Source organism: Oncorhynchus clarkii, chromosome 24 (genome assembly GCF_045791955.1).
Source record: "Oncorhynchus clarkii lewisi isolate Uvic-CL-2024 chromosome 24, UVic_Ocla_1.0, whole genome shotgun sequence".
Classification (NCBI taxonomy): domain Eukaryota; kingdom Metazoa; phylum Chordata; class Actinopteri; order Salmoniformes; family Salmonidae; genus Oncorhynchus; species Oncorhynchus clarkii.
Genome location: NC_092170.1, coordinates 22,002,054 through 22,015,649, shown reverse-complemented (window position 1 = coordinate 22,015,649; position 13,596 = coordinate 22,002,054). Strand labels below are relative to the sequence as shown.

The 13,596-nt window shown below is 41.2% G+C and overlaps 1 protein-coding gene and 1 pseudogene across 2 annotated transcripts; one reads left to right on the top strand and one right to left on the bottom strand.

Annotated features, from left to right (window-relative positions):
• Window positions 1-3,149: 3,149 nt before the first annotated feature.
• On the bottom strand, window positions 3,150-7,435 carry LOC139382849 (microtubule-associated protein 6 homolog). Of its 2 annotated transcripts, XM_071127089.1 has the most exons (4): window positions 6,327-7,435; window positions 4,944-5,169; window positions 4,385-4,433; window positions 3,487-3,571 (listed from the first exon to the last, which is right to left on the bottom strand). In XM_071127089.1, the coding sequence occupies exons 1-3, from the start codon at window positions 7,070-7,072 to the stop codon at window positions 4,389-4,391; spliced, it is 1,017 nt and encodes a 338-aa protein (XP_070983190.1). In that variant the 5' UTR covers window positions 7,073-7,435; the 3' UTR covers window positions 3,487-3,571; window positions 4,385-4,388. The 2 variants fall into 2 exon arrangements, with proteins under 2 accessions (XP_070983189.1, XP_070983190.1); XM_071127088.1 differs by lacking the exon at window positions 4,385-4,433 and having other exon boundaries at window positions 3,150-3,571.
• A 225-nt stretch (window positions 7,436-7,660) lies between these two features.
• Window positions 7,661-13,218, top strand: LOC139382604 (diacylglycerol O-acyltransferase 2-like; annotated as a pseudogene).
• Window positions 13,219-13,596: the final 378 nt, after the last annotated feature.

The following is a 13,596-nucleotide window of genomic DNA, read 5'->3' as shown; positions in this document are numbered from 1 at the left end:
ATTACTTCACCACTATTGGCCTATTTATTGCCTTACCTCCTTACTTCATTTGCACACACTGTATACAGATGCTTCTATTGTGTTATTGACTGTACGTTTATTTATCCCACGTGTAACTCTGTGTTGTTGGTTTTGTCGCACTGCTTTGTTTTATCTTGGCCAGGTCGCAGTTATAAATGAGAACTTGTTCTCAACTGGCCAACCTGGTTAAATAAAGATGAAATAAATAAACAAAAAGGATTATACTGGTGGGGTCTTGACTGGTCACATGGCAACAGGGGAAGTCCTGGTAGGCTAGACTTCTCTGGTGTAGACAGACTGACGTTCCCTGGGTATTAACTCCCAGACAGGAGAAGTTGTCTGTCACTCCAGATCAGAGTCCTTTCCTGATTCGCTCATTATTCATTAATAGGTCTCATGTCTCCACTGAGTCCAGTCTCTCAGTTAAATAGCTGCAGAATGTGGGAGTGTCTACATGTGTTGTCTGAATCACCTTGTTCTTTACAGAAGGTAAAGGAAGAAGAAATGTCTGATCATATCCGTTTGAAGACGGAGCACTAATGTTTTACTTTTTACCCAATTGGAGATACAAAGTCAGCTAGCGTGGACCTGGTGAATGTAGAAAATAATTAAACATCACCTTTATTCTTGTAAAAGGTCTACAGTATGGCAAGCTATGTGCGTGAAGATACTTCTGGCCAAACAGGGGATTCTGCAGTAGGCAGTTCCACTGCCATCTTTGCTCCTCCATTAAATATTCAATACAACTCGCTCTCCAAATAGTGGCCCATAACAACTTAATTATTCAGGAGGTTTTACATTAGGATGACTGAATCACAGACAAACAACAGACACTGCATGTGTTCAGTCCATCATTGGATTGGCTAGGAAAGCAATCAATTACTGTTTCCATTTTATAGCTGCAGTTGTCTGAGGGCACCTTTTGTTTGTGGGAAGCAAAATCATTTGTTGACTTCTTGTTGATGGGGCCATTTATATCTCAGAACTAATTCCTGATGATGGTTTTCTGTTCCTCATTTAGCAATAGTGGGAAGTGTTCCTTGTTTCTTATAGTGGGAAGTGTTTCCTTGTACTTTATGCTTATATGATTAAATAATTGTAATTTGACAGAACGTGAATTCCACTGCCATAACAAACACTTTATTGTGTCACCCAAAGCAACCAAACCATCTTCACTGGACCTTACACCATTTCTCTGAATCTTTAATGTCCACTAAAATAAAAAGAGGCAGTTTTGGTGCCCTCAATTTCCAATAGGTTTTTCAATCTCTCTTTGTCTATGTAGCGTAATAAAAATCACTACCTCTTCTGAAGGAGTCTGAGAGAGTGTCTATGGGCCAGTTCAAGACTTCAAGTGCATTAACTAATACTCTATCATGATAATAAGTCACAACATTCAGATTCTGCTTCAACATTTTTAATTAGTTCATTCAGAGCAAGCTGAGAATACAAGCACACAATCACAACACGTCTGCAGTAAATGACATCATATTGTCTTCATTTCACACGGTTTGAGTACATTCGCATCAAACTGACAGCATATAGATGAGAGAGTAATAGCACCGAGGTGTGGTGTGCTCAGCACGTTAGTTACTGTACTGGGGGGGCAGGCGCTAGGAGCCGGCGGGTTGCGGAGGTCTAACACACTGAACCCTGACAGGCACTAGAGAGCAGGGTGGTCTGGGGGTACAATAGACAGTAGCAGACACACAGCAGCATATGAGAGGACTGCCAAATACTGTAACACACTGGCGGACTGCAGGTGCACAGACATAAGAAAGACAGGGTGAGATGATTTCAGAGTAGCACTCACTGTGAATAGATGTGATATCAATGGTTCCAGACAGACAGCTGCATGTTCCAAAAAGTGGTTTTGATCTTCTTATCCTGGCCCCCTCCTTATCTTTCTACACCTAACTACTGAGCCCATTGAAGAAAGTGGAGGTGATTGAGTAAATACAGTAGGTTTTCCTATCTCCTATATCATACATATGCTCATTTTTTACATTATACATGGTTTTGCACACCAATAGCATCACAGCTTTGTAATGGCTACAATAACGACGAATCATTAAATAGGGATATATTATCAGAAATACATCAGTTTTCATACTGTATCAAATAACTGGAAAGTGGACAGAGTGGTTCTCACATTGAAGAAGGCAATAGAACCATGTGTGTGAAGGCAGAACTACAAAGCTGGTGGGTTGACATAACAGTTTCAATAGGCACTAGAGTACTAAGTGCTATCTTTTGTACTGTAAGTCAGTGACAGTTTTCTTGTTTGTTTGTGTAGACACTTATGGTATGAGATCAGACTATGACTACACATGCAGTTATTCTGGAAATGGTTTGCCTCCATTTGATTTCTCATGAATGATTTCAATTACAAGCTAGATTGTGATCACAAATAGGGCCTTGCATGCAAGCTGTAGCAATTACATTACAGTTCAATTGGTTTCTTAGCAACCAAATTTATGAAACCAGATATCCTCCCGAATATGATGAAATATTAAATGATATTAAATCTTGGTCGAAAGAGCGCAGTCACTGTAACCAGGAAACGCTACAGTAGTTAAGATTTTATATCTGCAGAGACCACATAGTTAATGCCGTCTAAGAGATGGAAAAGAAGAACCATAGAGAATCCATCATCACTATGATGATAGGTAGTCAGAAAAAAAAGCTAAACCTCTCACTGCCTTCAACAGCCGTTTAAGAGCCACACACTGTGTATCAATGTCTCTCTGTTTTAGAATGGTTAATCATTCTTTCTACAAAGGTTTGACAAATGCAACAAAATAATGTGCAAAAAAAGGTGCTGAAGTTTTAACAGAGAGAGGAAGTGCACACACGCGCACACACAAACACACACACACACACACGCGCACACACGCGCACACACACGCACACACGCACACACATACACACACACACACGTGCACACACGCACACACACACGCACACACACACACACACACACACACACACACACACACACACACACACACACACGCACACACACACACACACACACACACACACACACACACACACACACACACACACACACACACACACACACACACACACACACACACACACACACACACACACACACACACACACACACACACACACACAAAGCATTATAGTTAAAGGAGGGCATGGTGAAGTTGTCATACTGTCAACTTAACAGCTCCGCATCTAGTGAGTATACACAGAGATGAGGAACATGAAGGAAAAGACAAAGAGAAAGAGAAAGACCAAATGGATGAGAGTTCTCTAATTCTTTAGGCAGCCTTTAATTCCCCAAATTAAGTAGTGCAGAGATGTTTTGTTTTTACTTTTTTGCCTCAGCCAGTCTATTGCTTATCTCTTTGCTCTTCTTTGAGATAACTCCTCCTGGCTTGGACTCGTCTGGTTTGGTGCTCGTGGAGGTTTTCTTCTTGGTTGACAGTGCACCAGCGATGGTCTTCTCTTTCACCTTTTTCACCATTTTGCTCGTTGTTGTTGGTGTCTTTTTTGGTTTGGTTTTTGTCTTGTCCACCTATAGGGGCAGAGACGAGGGCAGTTTGTACTTGACTTCCTCCTAAAACTGGAAGTAAACTATGCAGCCAAAATGTCATCAGTCCAGGTTACAGTATCATCTTTGCAAATATACTGTATGATACAGTAATACAAAGAGCTCATGAATCTCTAAGGTAATTCATTTCCTGGAGATGTTACAGTAAATGTTTATTATGAGCATGCAATACATACCTTCCAGTTACTAACATCAAATAAAAGTAAAATAGCAAATGTCATCATCTTGTTGGTAATATTTGCAATGCGTGGTTAGTGCACTTACAATGAAAGAAAAACACTTGTGTCTATTGTAACAAAATCTCTGCTTAGAAAAATGAATTTCACAACACAAAGGCTGTGTCTAAAATACAAATTTACAGTATAAAGTTGGGGTTAGTATAAGAACAACTAACTTAATATGCACAATCTTATTCTATTTCCCTGGGACGAGACTATATTTTTGGTCATTCAACAATTGTTAAAATTTTTTAAAGAAAATTGTGATGTTTGCCTTTTGTATAAAGTGCCTCTTCTGACACCAATCCAACCAAAGAACTGAAAGTTGAAATGTCATGCAAAACAATACATTCATTTAATGAATCCAAGCTCTCTTGGTGGTCTTGAGAGAGGCATTCCAAACTCTGAAGATGTGGCTGACAGCTTTACAGAAGGATTGAATTATCTGTCAGTTTGGTGGCTAATGTGACCCTAGTCCTGTTGGTTAAGGTGCATTCATCAAGGCGTGAGTTAATCTGAGGTTAACCTCCATGCCTTCCAGAAGAAATTGACAACACACCTGACTACAGCAGATCTAGAATAGAGCTGCTCTCAGTCTCAGAACAGTCCTACAAGAGTGAGAGAGGGAGGGGCCATATAAACATAGCATGCAGACACATGAGACTTTCCTACCACGCACAAACATGCACGTGGAGATTTTATTAACCATGATTGATTACATTAGTTTTGTGATGTGCTAATGCTTATCTTCATTTTGTAGTTTAGACAGTTCCTCTGGGATTTTATGCTGTACAACTTTGCAAAGTAATTAGGACCATGGAACACGCAACAGTGATGATCTCAATCATTATTATTGTAGCATCTAAATAAAAATAGTATATTGCTTGAAGGAGAACATATACATGAAAACAACCATGTCCAGAATAACTAATGCAGTTGGAAGTGTAATTTGCATTATCTTAATTTTTAATTAGACATAAATACATAAACATGAATTGGCCCTTCACAGCAACAGGTTGGAAAACTCTAAATTGAGCATGTATTTTGTGCAATTAGATACACATTTTAACATAAAATAGTTAGTGTTCAGTGTCATATGCATGTTGATGTGGGCTCACCTTGGGGGTCTCCTTGCCGCCCGGCTCGTTGTACAGGCTGCGTATCCTCCTGCGCTCCAGCAGCTTGTTGTCAGTGGGCTGCACCTTGGTCTGCTCCCCCTTGTAGGTGGCGCTGTAGCTGGTCTCCAGGCTGGTCTTGTCCTTCTCATCGAGAGGAGGTTTGTACTGAGACTGGGGCTTGGTTAACTTCACTGGCTTCACATCTTTATATGCCTTGAACTCATTCCTGAAAATCAATGAATCAGCAAACTCAGCATTAGTTCCACTGTTGTTTTGTCTAGATGCCACTGTATTAATTGATCATAAAACAAATCACTAAGTCTTATTATGAATCCCAAACAAACATTGCTGTTGCCCAAAATCGGTGGGAGGAAATTGACCAGCCAAAGTGTGGTCTACAGCCAAAGTGTACACCGGGAGTGTAGCATGACTCATTAGTCTCTTTACTCCCCATTACAGTAACTACAACACAGATCTGCTTACTTTTACACACAGACGACAGCTGCAAAACTCTCTCCATATTTTACACAAAAACTCATTGAAATTGCAGTCACAAATGAGGGAAACAAAGGGAGAGCCCCCCCAGAGAGGCCTTAGGGATAGGTTGAGAACAGTAGACATGATTATATCCAGAGCTCCTTTACTGCCTTGGCCCTGACATGATGTGCTTCTGTATTGATCTGGTAATAGAGGAGGATGAAACAGGGGACAATCAATGAAGCAGCAGCTACCTATGACAATATTAGTCCGATCATCATGATCACAGGACACTGAAATGAGAGAACATATGTTATATCAAATATCAAACAAAAAAAACATGTAAGATTAATCTAGAAAGAAACTGACATGTACAATTCATGATGGAGAGGCAGCGTGGGCTTTCTTGAGTAGATTATAAAGCCCAGTAGGGATTATGTGCACTTTATTGTCAATAGACTGAAGGCTACATGCATCTTGGCTTTGCTACTGCTAGTACAGTAACTACCAAAAATGCATGCATCAATTGTTAATCAATTGTATTTAAATGTTGTGCACAATATGTTCTTATCTTACCAACATGTGCACAATATTTAAATACAATTGATTAACAATTGATGCATGTATTTAGGTAGTTACTGTAATGCTATATTAAGATGTTGTGTAATGAATTGTACATTGAGTATTGGCTAAGCAACACAAAATGTTGTGTTATGCCTTGTTACATCATTTTGGGCTCCACAATAAAGTTAATTGTGGCCTACATTCCATGCTTAATTTATGGTTGATATACTGTATTTAAACTGAGAAAAAAATATATTTCAGAGGCAGAAAATGTGTACATAAAGTAATTCAATAATAAACATTAAATGAAAATACATAGTCCCACAGTAATCAGATCGTCACCTATAAGAGCTGCCAGTGCCAGTTGAGACGACCTGTTTTATCTGTCTGTTCAGCGCGTCTGCTGCTGCCCTTCCTTTCCCCTCCACAGTGCCACCTGCTGGTGGCTGTCCCTCCGTTTTGGCACTCACTTTCTTCTCTACACTCTTCTCCTTCAATGGTTTCTTTTTCCTCTCTATGGATTCTTTCTCTTGCACCTTTTCTTCAATTTCACTCTTCTCCACACCGCTCTCGGGCTCTGTGGCTGCATGCTCCAATTTGGTCCCAACGCCTCCTTCTTGGGCACCGGAGGAGGCAGTGGGGCTGGGTTTGGGGATCCAGGGGTGGTCTCCCTTTTTCGGGACAGGCCATGGTTTATAATCCTTCTGATACTGGGTTACGTTGTTGAAAGGAGTCGCCGAGGGGTGATATTCATTCTTGGGTTTGTAGCTGGGCTCCGGGCGTATATCTTTCCATTCCCTGAAATCCTGGCGCATCACAGACGCACTACAGCCATGTTTTCCTGATGCGGCACCAGTCGCGGGCGGTGCCTTGGCCGCCACCGCCGCCGGTTCACTGTGAGAAGGTTGGGTTTCTATGGTGATAGGTCCGGTCCTCTTCTGTCTAGATGGAGGCTGAGGATGGAGGTGTTGCACCTCGGCCACATCCGAATATTTCGTGAAAACCAGAGGCACGGCGATGTCCGCTTTGTCTAATTCACTCCAGAAGCGGTTAATGCAGCAAGCCCGTGTGATGCACGGCCATGCCATAATCAACGATGAAGATAGAATAACCTATGTACTTCAAATCTGAATCAAAGTGTTAGGCTACTGATGAGAGTCCTGAAAGAACGTCCTACTCACGGACTGGAGACGGGGAAATGATGCTCCCTGCACCCACTCAAATGCTGTCCAGTCAGGAAAATGTACTTGTCCACCTATGTCTCATTTTTTTCAGAAATCCTACGATGCTTGCTAGATGGTAAGAAATGTAAGAGTCTTATAATACAAATAGGCAAAGACCTTTGTAGGCTACTAGTTCTGCACAGCTAAAATAATTTAAATTGAAATAGACTGGATTTGCTGTGTGGAGCATATTGCATTCGCGGTCTGGATCGGCTTTCTGGTTGCGCATCAGAGCGACCCCACCCCGCTACGTTTTGTAAAACCTCAGAAGATGCCCTGGGTCTGCATTGTGAACTGTCACCTGGGTCGGTCACGTCTAGGCCTTAAAGAGGGAGGAGACACTGCCTGGTTAACCCTTATTTTCCCGTGGATGATGTACATACACGGCCGACCTCGGTCTAGTGTACAGTATAGTTTAGCTCTGCCCTCACAAACTGTAGATTAGAATGTATGATGGGAGATGTACAGGTAACTGCCAAAGTAATGGAAACACTTGAGTATGAGGGATACAAAGTATATTAAAAGCAGGTGCCTTCACACAGGTGTGGTTTCTGTCCTATTTAAGCAATTAACATCCCATCATGCTAAGGGTCATGTATAAAAATGTTTGGCAGAACATTATTTCGGCCAATATTTTGGCTGCCATGGCTATGCCCCCATAAGATGACAATGCCCCCATCCACAGGGCATGAGTGGTTACTGAATGGTTTGATGAGCATGAACATTATGTCAACTATATGTCATGGCCATCTCAGTCACCAGATCATAACTCAGTTGAACACTTACAGTATGTGAGATTCTGGAGCAGTGCCTGAGGCAGCGTTTTCCACCTCCATCAACAAAACACCAAATTGTGGAATTTCTCTTGGAAGAATAGTGTCGTATCCATCCAATAGTGTTCCAGACACTCTATGCCACCAATGTCCAATTAAGACACTTTATGTTGCTATTTACGTTATTTTGGCAGTTACCTGTATGTCTATAGCCTAAAGCTCTGTGAGTAGGCTTTAGTTCAATACAGTACATGACAAAAAGTATGTGGACATCGGCTCATCGAACATTTCATTCCAAAATCATGGGCATTAATATGGAGTTGGTCCCCCCTTTGCTGCTATAACAGCCTCTTCTGAGAAGGCTTTCCACTAGATGTTGGAATATTGCTGCGGGTTCTTGCTGCCATTCAGCCACAAGAGCATTAGTGAGGTCGAGCACTGATGTTGGGCGATTAGGCCTGGCTCACAGTCGGTGTTCCAATTCATCCCAAAGGTGTTTGATGTGGTTGAGGTCAGGACTCTGTACAGGCCAGTCAATTTCTTCCACACTGAACCATTTCTGTATGGACATCGCTTTGTGCACGGGGGCATTGTCATGCTGAAAAAGGAAAGGGCCTTCCACAAACTGCTGCCACAAAGTTGGAAGCACAGAATCATCTAGAATGTCATTGTATGCTGTAGCGTTATGATTTCCCTTCACTGGAACTACGGGGCCTAGCACAAACCTTGAAAAACAGCCCCATACCATTATTCCTCCTCCACCAAACTTTAAAGTTAGCACTATGCATTGGGGCAGGTAGGGTTCCCAGATTCGTCCGTCAGAATTCCAGATTTCATGAAGCTCCGGCGAACAGTTATTGTGCTGATGTTGCTTCCAGAGGCAGTTTGGAACTCAGTAGTGAGTGTTACAACCGAGGACAGACTATTTTTAAGCACTACGCAGTTCCCTTCTGTGAACTTGTGCGGCCTTCCACTTTGCTGCTCAGTAGTTGTTGCTCCTCGACGTTTCCTCTTCACAATAACAGCACTTACAGTTGACCGGGGCAGCTCTAGCAGGGCAGAAATTTGACGAACTGACTTGTTGGAAAGGTGGGATCCTATAACGGTGCCACGTTGAAAGTCACTGAGCTCTTCAGTAAGGCAATTCTACTGCAAATGTTTGTCTATGGAGATTGCATAGCTGCTCGATTTTAGACACCTGCCAACACTGGGTGTGGCTGAAATAGCCGAATCCACTAATTTAAAGGGGTGTCCACATACCTTTGTATATATAGCGTAGCATCAATACTGAATAATTATAAGTAGACCTATGGTGCTTGAGGCTATTGGGGTGTGATTCAGTGTGAGTAGTCCTATTTTATTGAGTATGTAAAGGTCACAAATATCAGTCGCAGAGACACCGTTGGGAACAAACACAGAAACACAGAGGGATAGAAAAAGCTACAAACAGTTGGAACAACCAGGGCATTATTCAAAACATTTACACGTGGCTGAGAGATGCAAAGTATCATCAATTATAATGGAGGGACCTATTAGATAGGCTTTGTGAACGGGTAAATTGCACAATTGTTTAGGTTTCATATCATGTGGGAATGTTATTGAATAAGCCAATATGAGGCTAAAAGTGGCATTGATGGATAGCCGACCTGTCTTTGCTCATAGTGATCTGTTTAAATCTATACATTAAGTAAGGAAACATTGCCAATATAATTCAGGTGGCAATATTTATTGTATTATACTTGATTCACAGAAGACTCCTTACAAATATGTACAGTATGCAAGATACATTTTCATGTTTATTTTCACCATGATTCATTCATTGGTTTCAATGTGGGATCAAGGTTTCCTTTATTAAACAAAAATGTTAAGATTACAGGATCATTGCAAAACAAAGAAATGCTGTTAATTGTTACAGTAGCTGTTATGAACCAAGGACAGTCTATGAGACACGTTGTCTCAAAGCGCTGGAATGGAATCTCTCACCCTATGACTACCATTGGATTTTCCCAGCTTGTGTATCTGTTCATTTCGAGTTTGATGCCATGATCCATGGACTGAATGCTTAGGGGAAAACACATTTGTTCAATCAAAGAAAAATCCATTTACCTTTCTGTTTTATTTTGCTATCGGACACATTTCCTTTATTAGTTGACAATCATCATTGACACCCAATTCATTCCTTGCTTCTACCTGGTCTCAGAGAATTTTGTATTATTCTGTACGTAAATCCACAACACTTCATCATTTAGTATGATATTACGTTTCATATTAAGGTATGTATTAATATGTGGATGTGCATCACTCCTTTCGTATTATAAATGACAAATTACATGATGAAGTTCAAACTCGCAACCTTTGGGTTGCTAGATGTTCACCCTGACCAACCACCCTACTTTCGTTTCTGGCTTAACTAACCATCTGTTTTATGTAACCATACCAAACTTAACATACCACACTAATTTGAGTGTCCTGGATTTACATGTACTATGTTACGCCTAGTCCATGAGACCAGGATGCTTGCTTATGTAGCTTATAAATGGCATGTAATATGACTAAAGAGAGGCAACATAGCCCAGTTGGGTCATTTTGACATAATGGAATAGATAATACACAAGGTCAATGTTCAGATGTCCCCTGCACTAATAAAGAGAGTACACAATGCTCTCTGTGACAATCCCAGCACCCTTCACACTGTCACCCCTCCCTTGAGGAGTATAAACTTGCTCAACTGAGTGTGAGAGCACTGATGTCATGGGTTGTAATAGAGATCACTAGTTTTATTGCCTGTTAACTGCTAACATTTTTGGCTTTCTATGTTCAATATTGTGGTTTTAAGACAATACTTGTGGCATACACCAGTGTCCTGCGAGGTAAGATCAGTTTTACGGGGTGCAATAAATCCATTCCAGTATCTTCATTATTAATTACATTTGGTTGATTTCTTGAATATTGTTGAATATTGGTTACATATTTCGTGTAGTTTTCAAGGTCATGTGAATAGAATATGATTGCATTTTAAGTAGCAAAGGGTTGACATTTAACTTAATCAATCCTAATGTGATGTGTTTCAGGCACGGGCTCTGTCCTCCTGTCGGCCCTGCAGTCCCTGCTCTCTGTGCGCTGGGCCTGGTATCCCAGGCTGGAGAAGCAGGTCCAGGTCTTCTCTGTCATGCAGTCCATCGTCTCCTTCCTTATCATGGGTTCCCTGATGAGCTCTAAACACTTCACTGTCAAATGGCTGAAGCACTGGATTTTTAGTTTCTATTTATGTTTAGCATATAAATGGCCAGCCTTTTATTGGGTTTCTTGAAAAACTGTTGCGTACTAGAGGGCATAAACATGGCACCATGGTCTTAATGGGTTGCACAACCTCTTACTGGCTATGACACAGCACAAATAGTAATATATGATTCTCTAAACTTGTGTGCTTCTTTGTATTTTAAAGGACAATTTATTTAACTAGGCAAGTCAGTTAAGAACAAATTCGTATTTTCAATAGCGGCCTAGGAACAGTAGGAAGCACATTCAGGGGCAGAACGACAGATTTGTACCTTGTCAGCTCGGGGTTTGAACTTACAACCTTCCGGTTACTAGTCCAACGCTCTAACCACTAGGCTACACTGTTTGTCAATGCAAAATTAATCTGTGTTTCATTCCCTGGCGTCTGTGTTGGACCAGGCCCTATATCCTCTGTGGTGATGCTGTACCTCCTCTGGACTGACCTCTGGTGTGTCACAGCCTCATGTACCATCTGGCTCTTCTATGATTGGAACACACAAATAAGGCAAGCTAATCGCTACATTTACGTCGCTACTTCAGAGAATACAGTTGGAGTAGGGCACTGGTTGTTCTTCTTCACATTTCAAGGGCAAATTAACTGTTGTTCAAGCCAATATTTGCTATTTAGTATAATTTCAATGTTGAGTCTCATATTTAACAATCTTGTGATTTCAGCTTATCAAGACTCACAACTTGTTGCCCAATCGAAACTACATCCTTGGCTACCACCCACATGGAATTGGAGCACTTTGTAACTTTGCAACTGAGTCCAATGGTTTTTTAGCCAAGTTCCCTGAAATAACACCATTTGTGGCTACCCTGGCTGGGAACTTCCACATGCCATTAGCCAGAGAGTACCTGATGTCTGCAGGTGAGGACACTGGTCTCTGGTTAATCTCAACCCATACTAAAACAATGAGTGATTGTTCGTAACATGGACATACATTGTAGATGAATTTCCCTCCAAGGACAGTAAAGGTTTAATTTATAGCTATGATTGAGTAGTTCTGTAAATGTTGCTCCTAAAAATAGTGATTCATTTTTTCATCTTCAGGGGTTTGTCCTGTGAATCGCACCACTCTGGAGTTCATTCTGTCATGTAATGGAACAGGGAATGCAATCATTATTAGTGTTGGAGGGGCAGCTGAATCTCGGTACTGTACTCTAGGAGTTCATTGTATGACCCTAAAGAACCGCAAGGGCTTTGTGAAACTGGCTTTGGTATACACAAACTATCCACACCAGAAAGCTACATTGATTCAAGGAGATACACTTTGAACAGACTGTCAAACTAATCATCTGGAGGTGAGACTGACTATGTTGTGTTGTGTCTTATTGTGTTATTGTTTACCAGGGCTGACCTGGTGCCTGTGTACTCATTTGGAGAGAATGATGTGTATAAGCATCTGATACTGAATGAGGGATCGTGGTGGAGGTGATCCAGTGGAGGCTACAGAAGATCCTGGGCTTTGCCCCCTGTGTGTTTCAGGGCCGGGGCCTCTTCTCCCCTGACACTTGGGGCCTGGTCCCCTTCTCCAAACCCATCAACTCAGTTGGTAAGCTTACCATGTTCCCTAGAAATAGTAGCGGGATGTGTGAAAAGTTATTTATATGTTATTACTATGTAATTACCCTTTGACCATGTAATTTCTTAGTAAATTTCTGTTCCTCTAAAACAAAGTGCAAGCAAACATTTTAATTTGATTTTTTTTTTACCCCATTAAAGGTATGAATGTGGAGAATTCAAGTACATTTTTATCTATTTTAGGGTGAGTAACACTGATAAATTTATTTTGCCTTTCAGTTGGAAAACCCATGGAGATGCCCAAGATCAGTTCACCCAGCCAAGAAGAATTGAATCATTACCACACCATGTACATGAGCTCCCTTACACAGCTCTTTGACAAGCACAAGACCCACTTTGAGCTGAGGGAGGAGGATGTTCTGGTGATTCACTGAGGAGTGGTCATACCCTGGCCGGGCTAGCATAATCACTAGGTGAAGTGTCCTGGGGTAAGATTGTTGTGTTCTGTCTGGAACCATAGCCTGCTGTAGCACATTTGATGCATCATTGCTGTCATCAAATTCAATTCAATATAACCCCCAGGGGGCAGAATATTTCTTCAATTTATGGTTCTGCTGATGAAAATAAAACCGATAATGTGTATTTTAAATCCATAACATTTGTTTTTTGAATCAGAACTGGGTTATTTTCTTGGCACTTTCTAAATATATTTTGCAGCGAGAACATAGTGATGTCAAATAATTTCTGTATTGGTCTTAACAAGTCACTTGCATGGCCACGCGGGGGTGTCTTGACTCTTCACTACAGTGAAC

Excerpts from the sequence above, each read along its gene's own strand:
- LOC139382849 (XM_071127088.1), bottom strand. The coding sequence starts at position 7,072 with ATGGCATGGCCGTGCATCACACGGGCTTGCTGCATTAACCGCTTCTGG. Across the intron at positions 5,170-6,326 it reads GGCACTGGCAGCTCTTATAG|GAATGAGTTCAAGGCATATA; the intron begins GTGACGATCTGA and ends ATTGATTTTCAG. Across the intron at positions 3,572-4,943 it reads GCGGCAAGGAGACCCCCAAG|GTGGACAAGACAAAAACCAA; the intron begins GTGAGCCCACAT and ends CTGCCCCTATAG.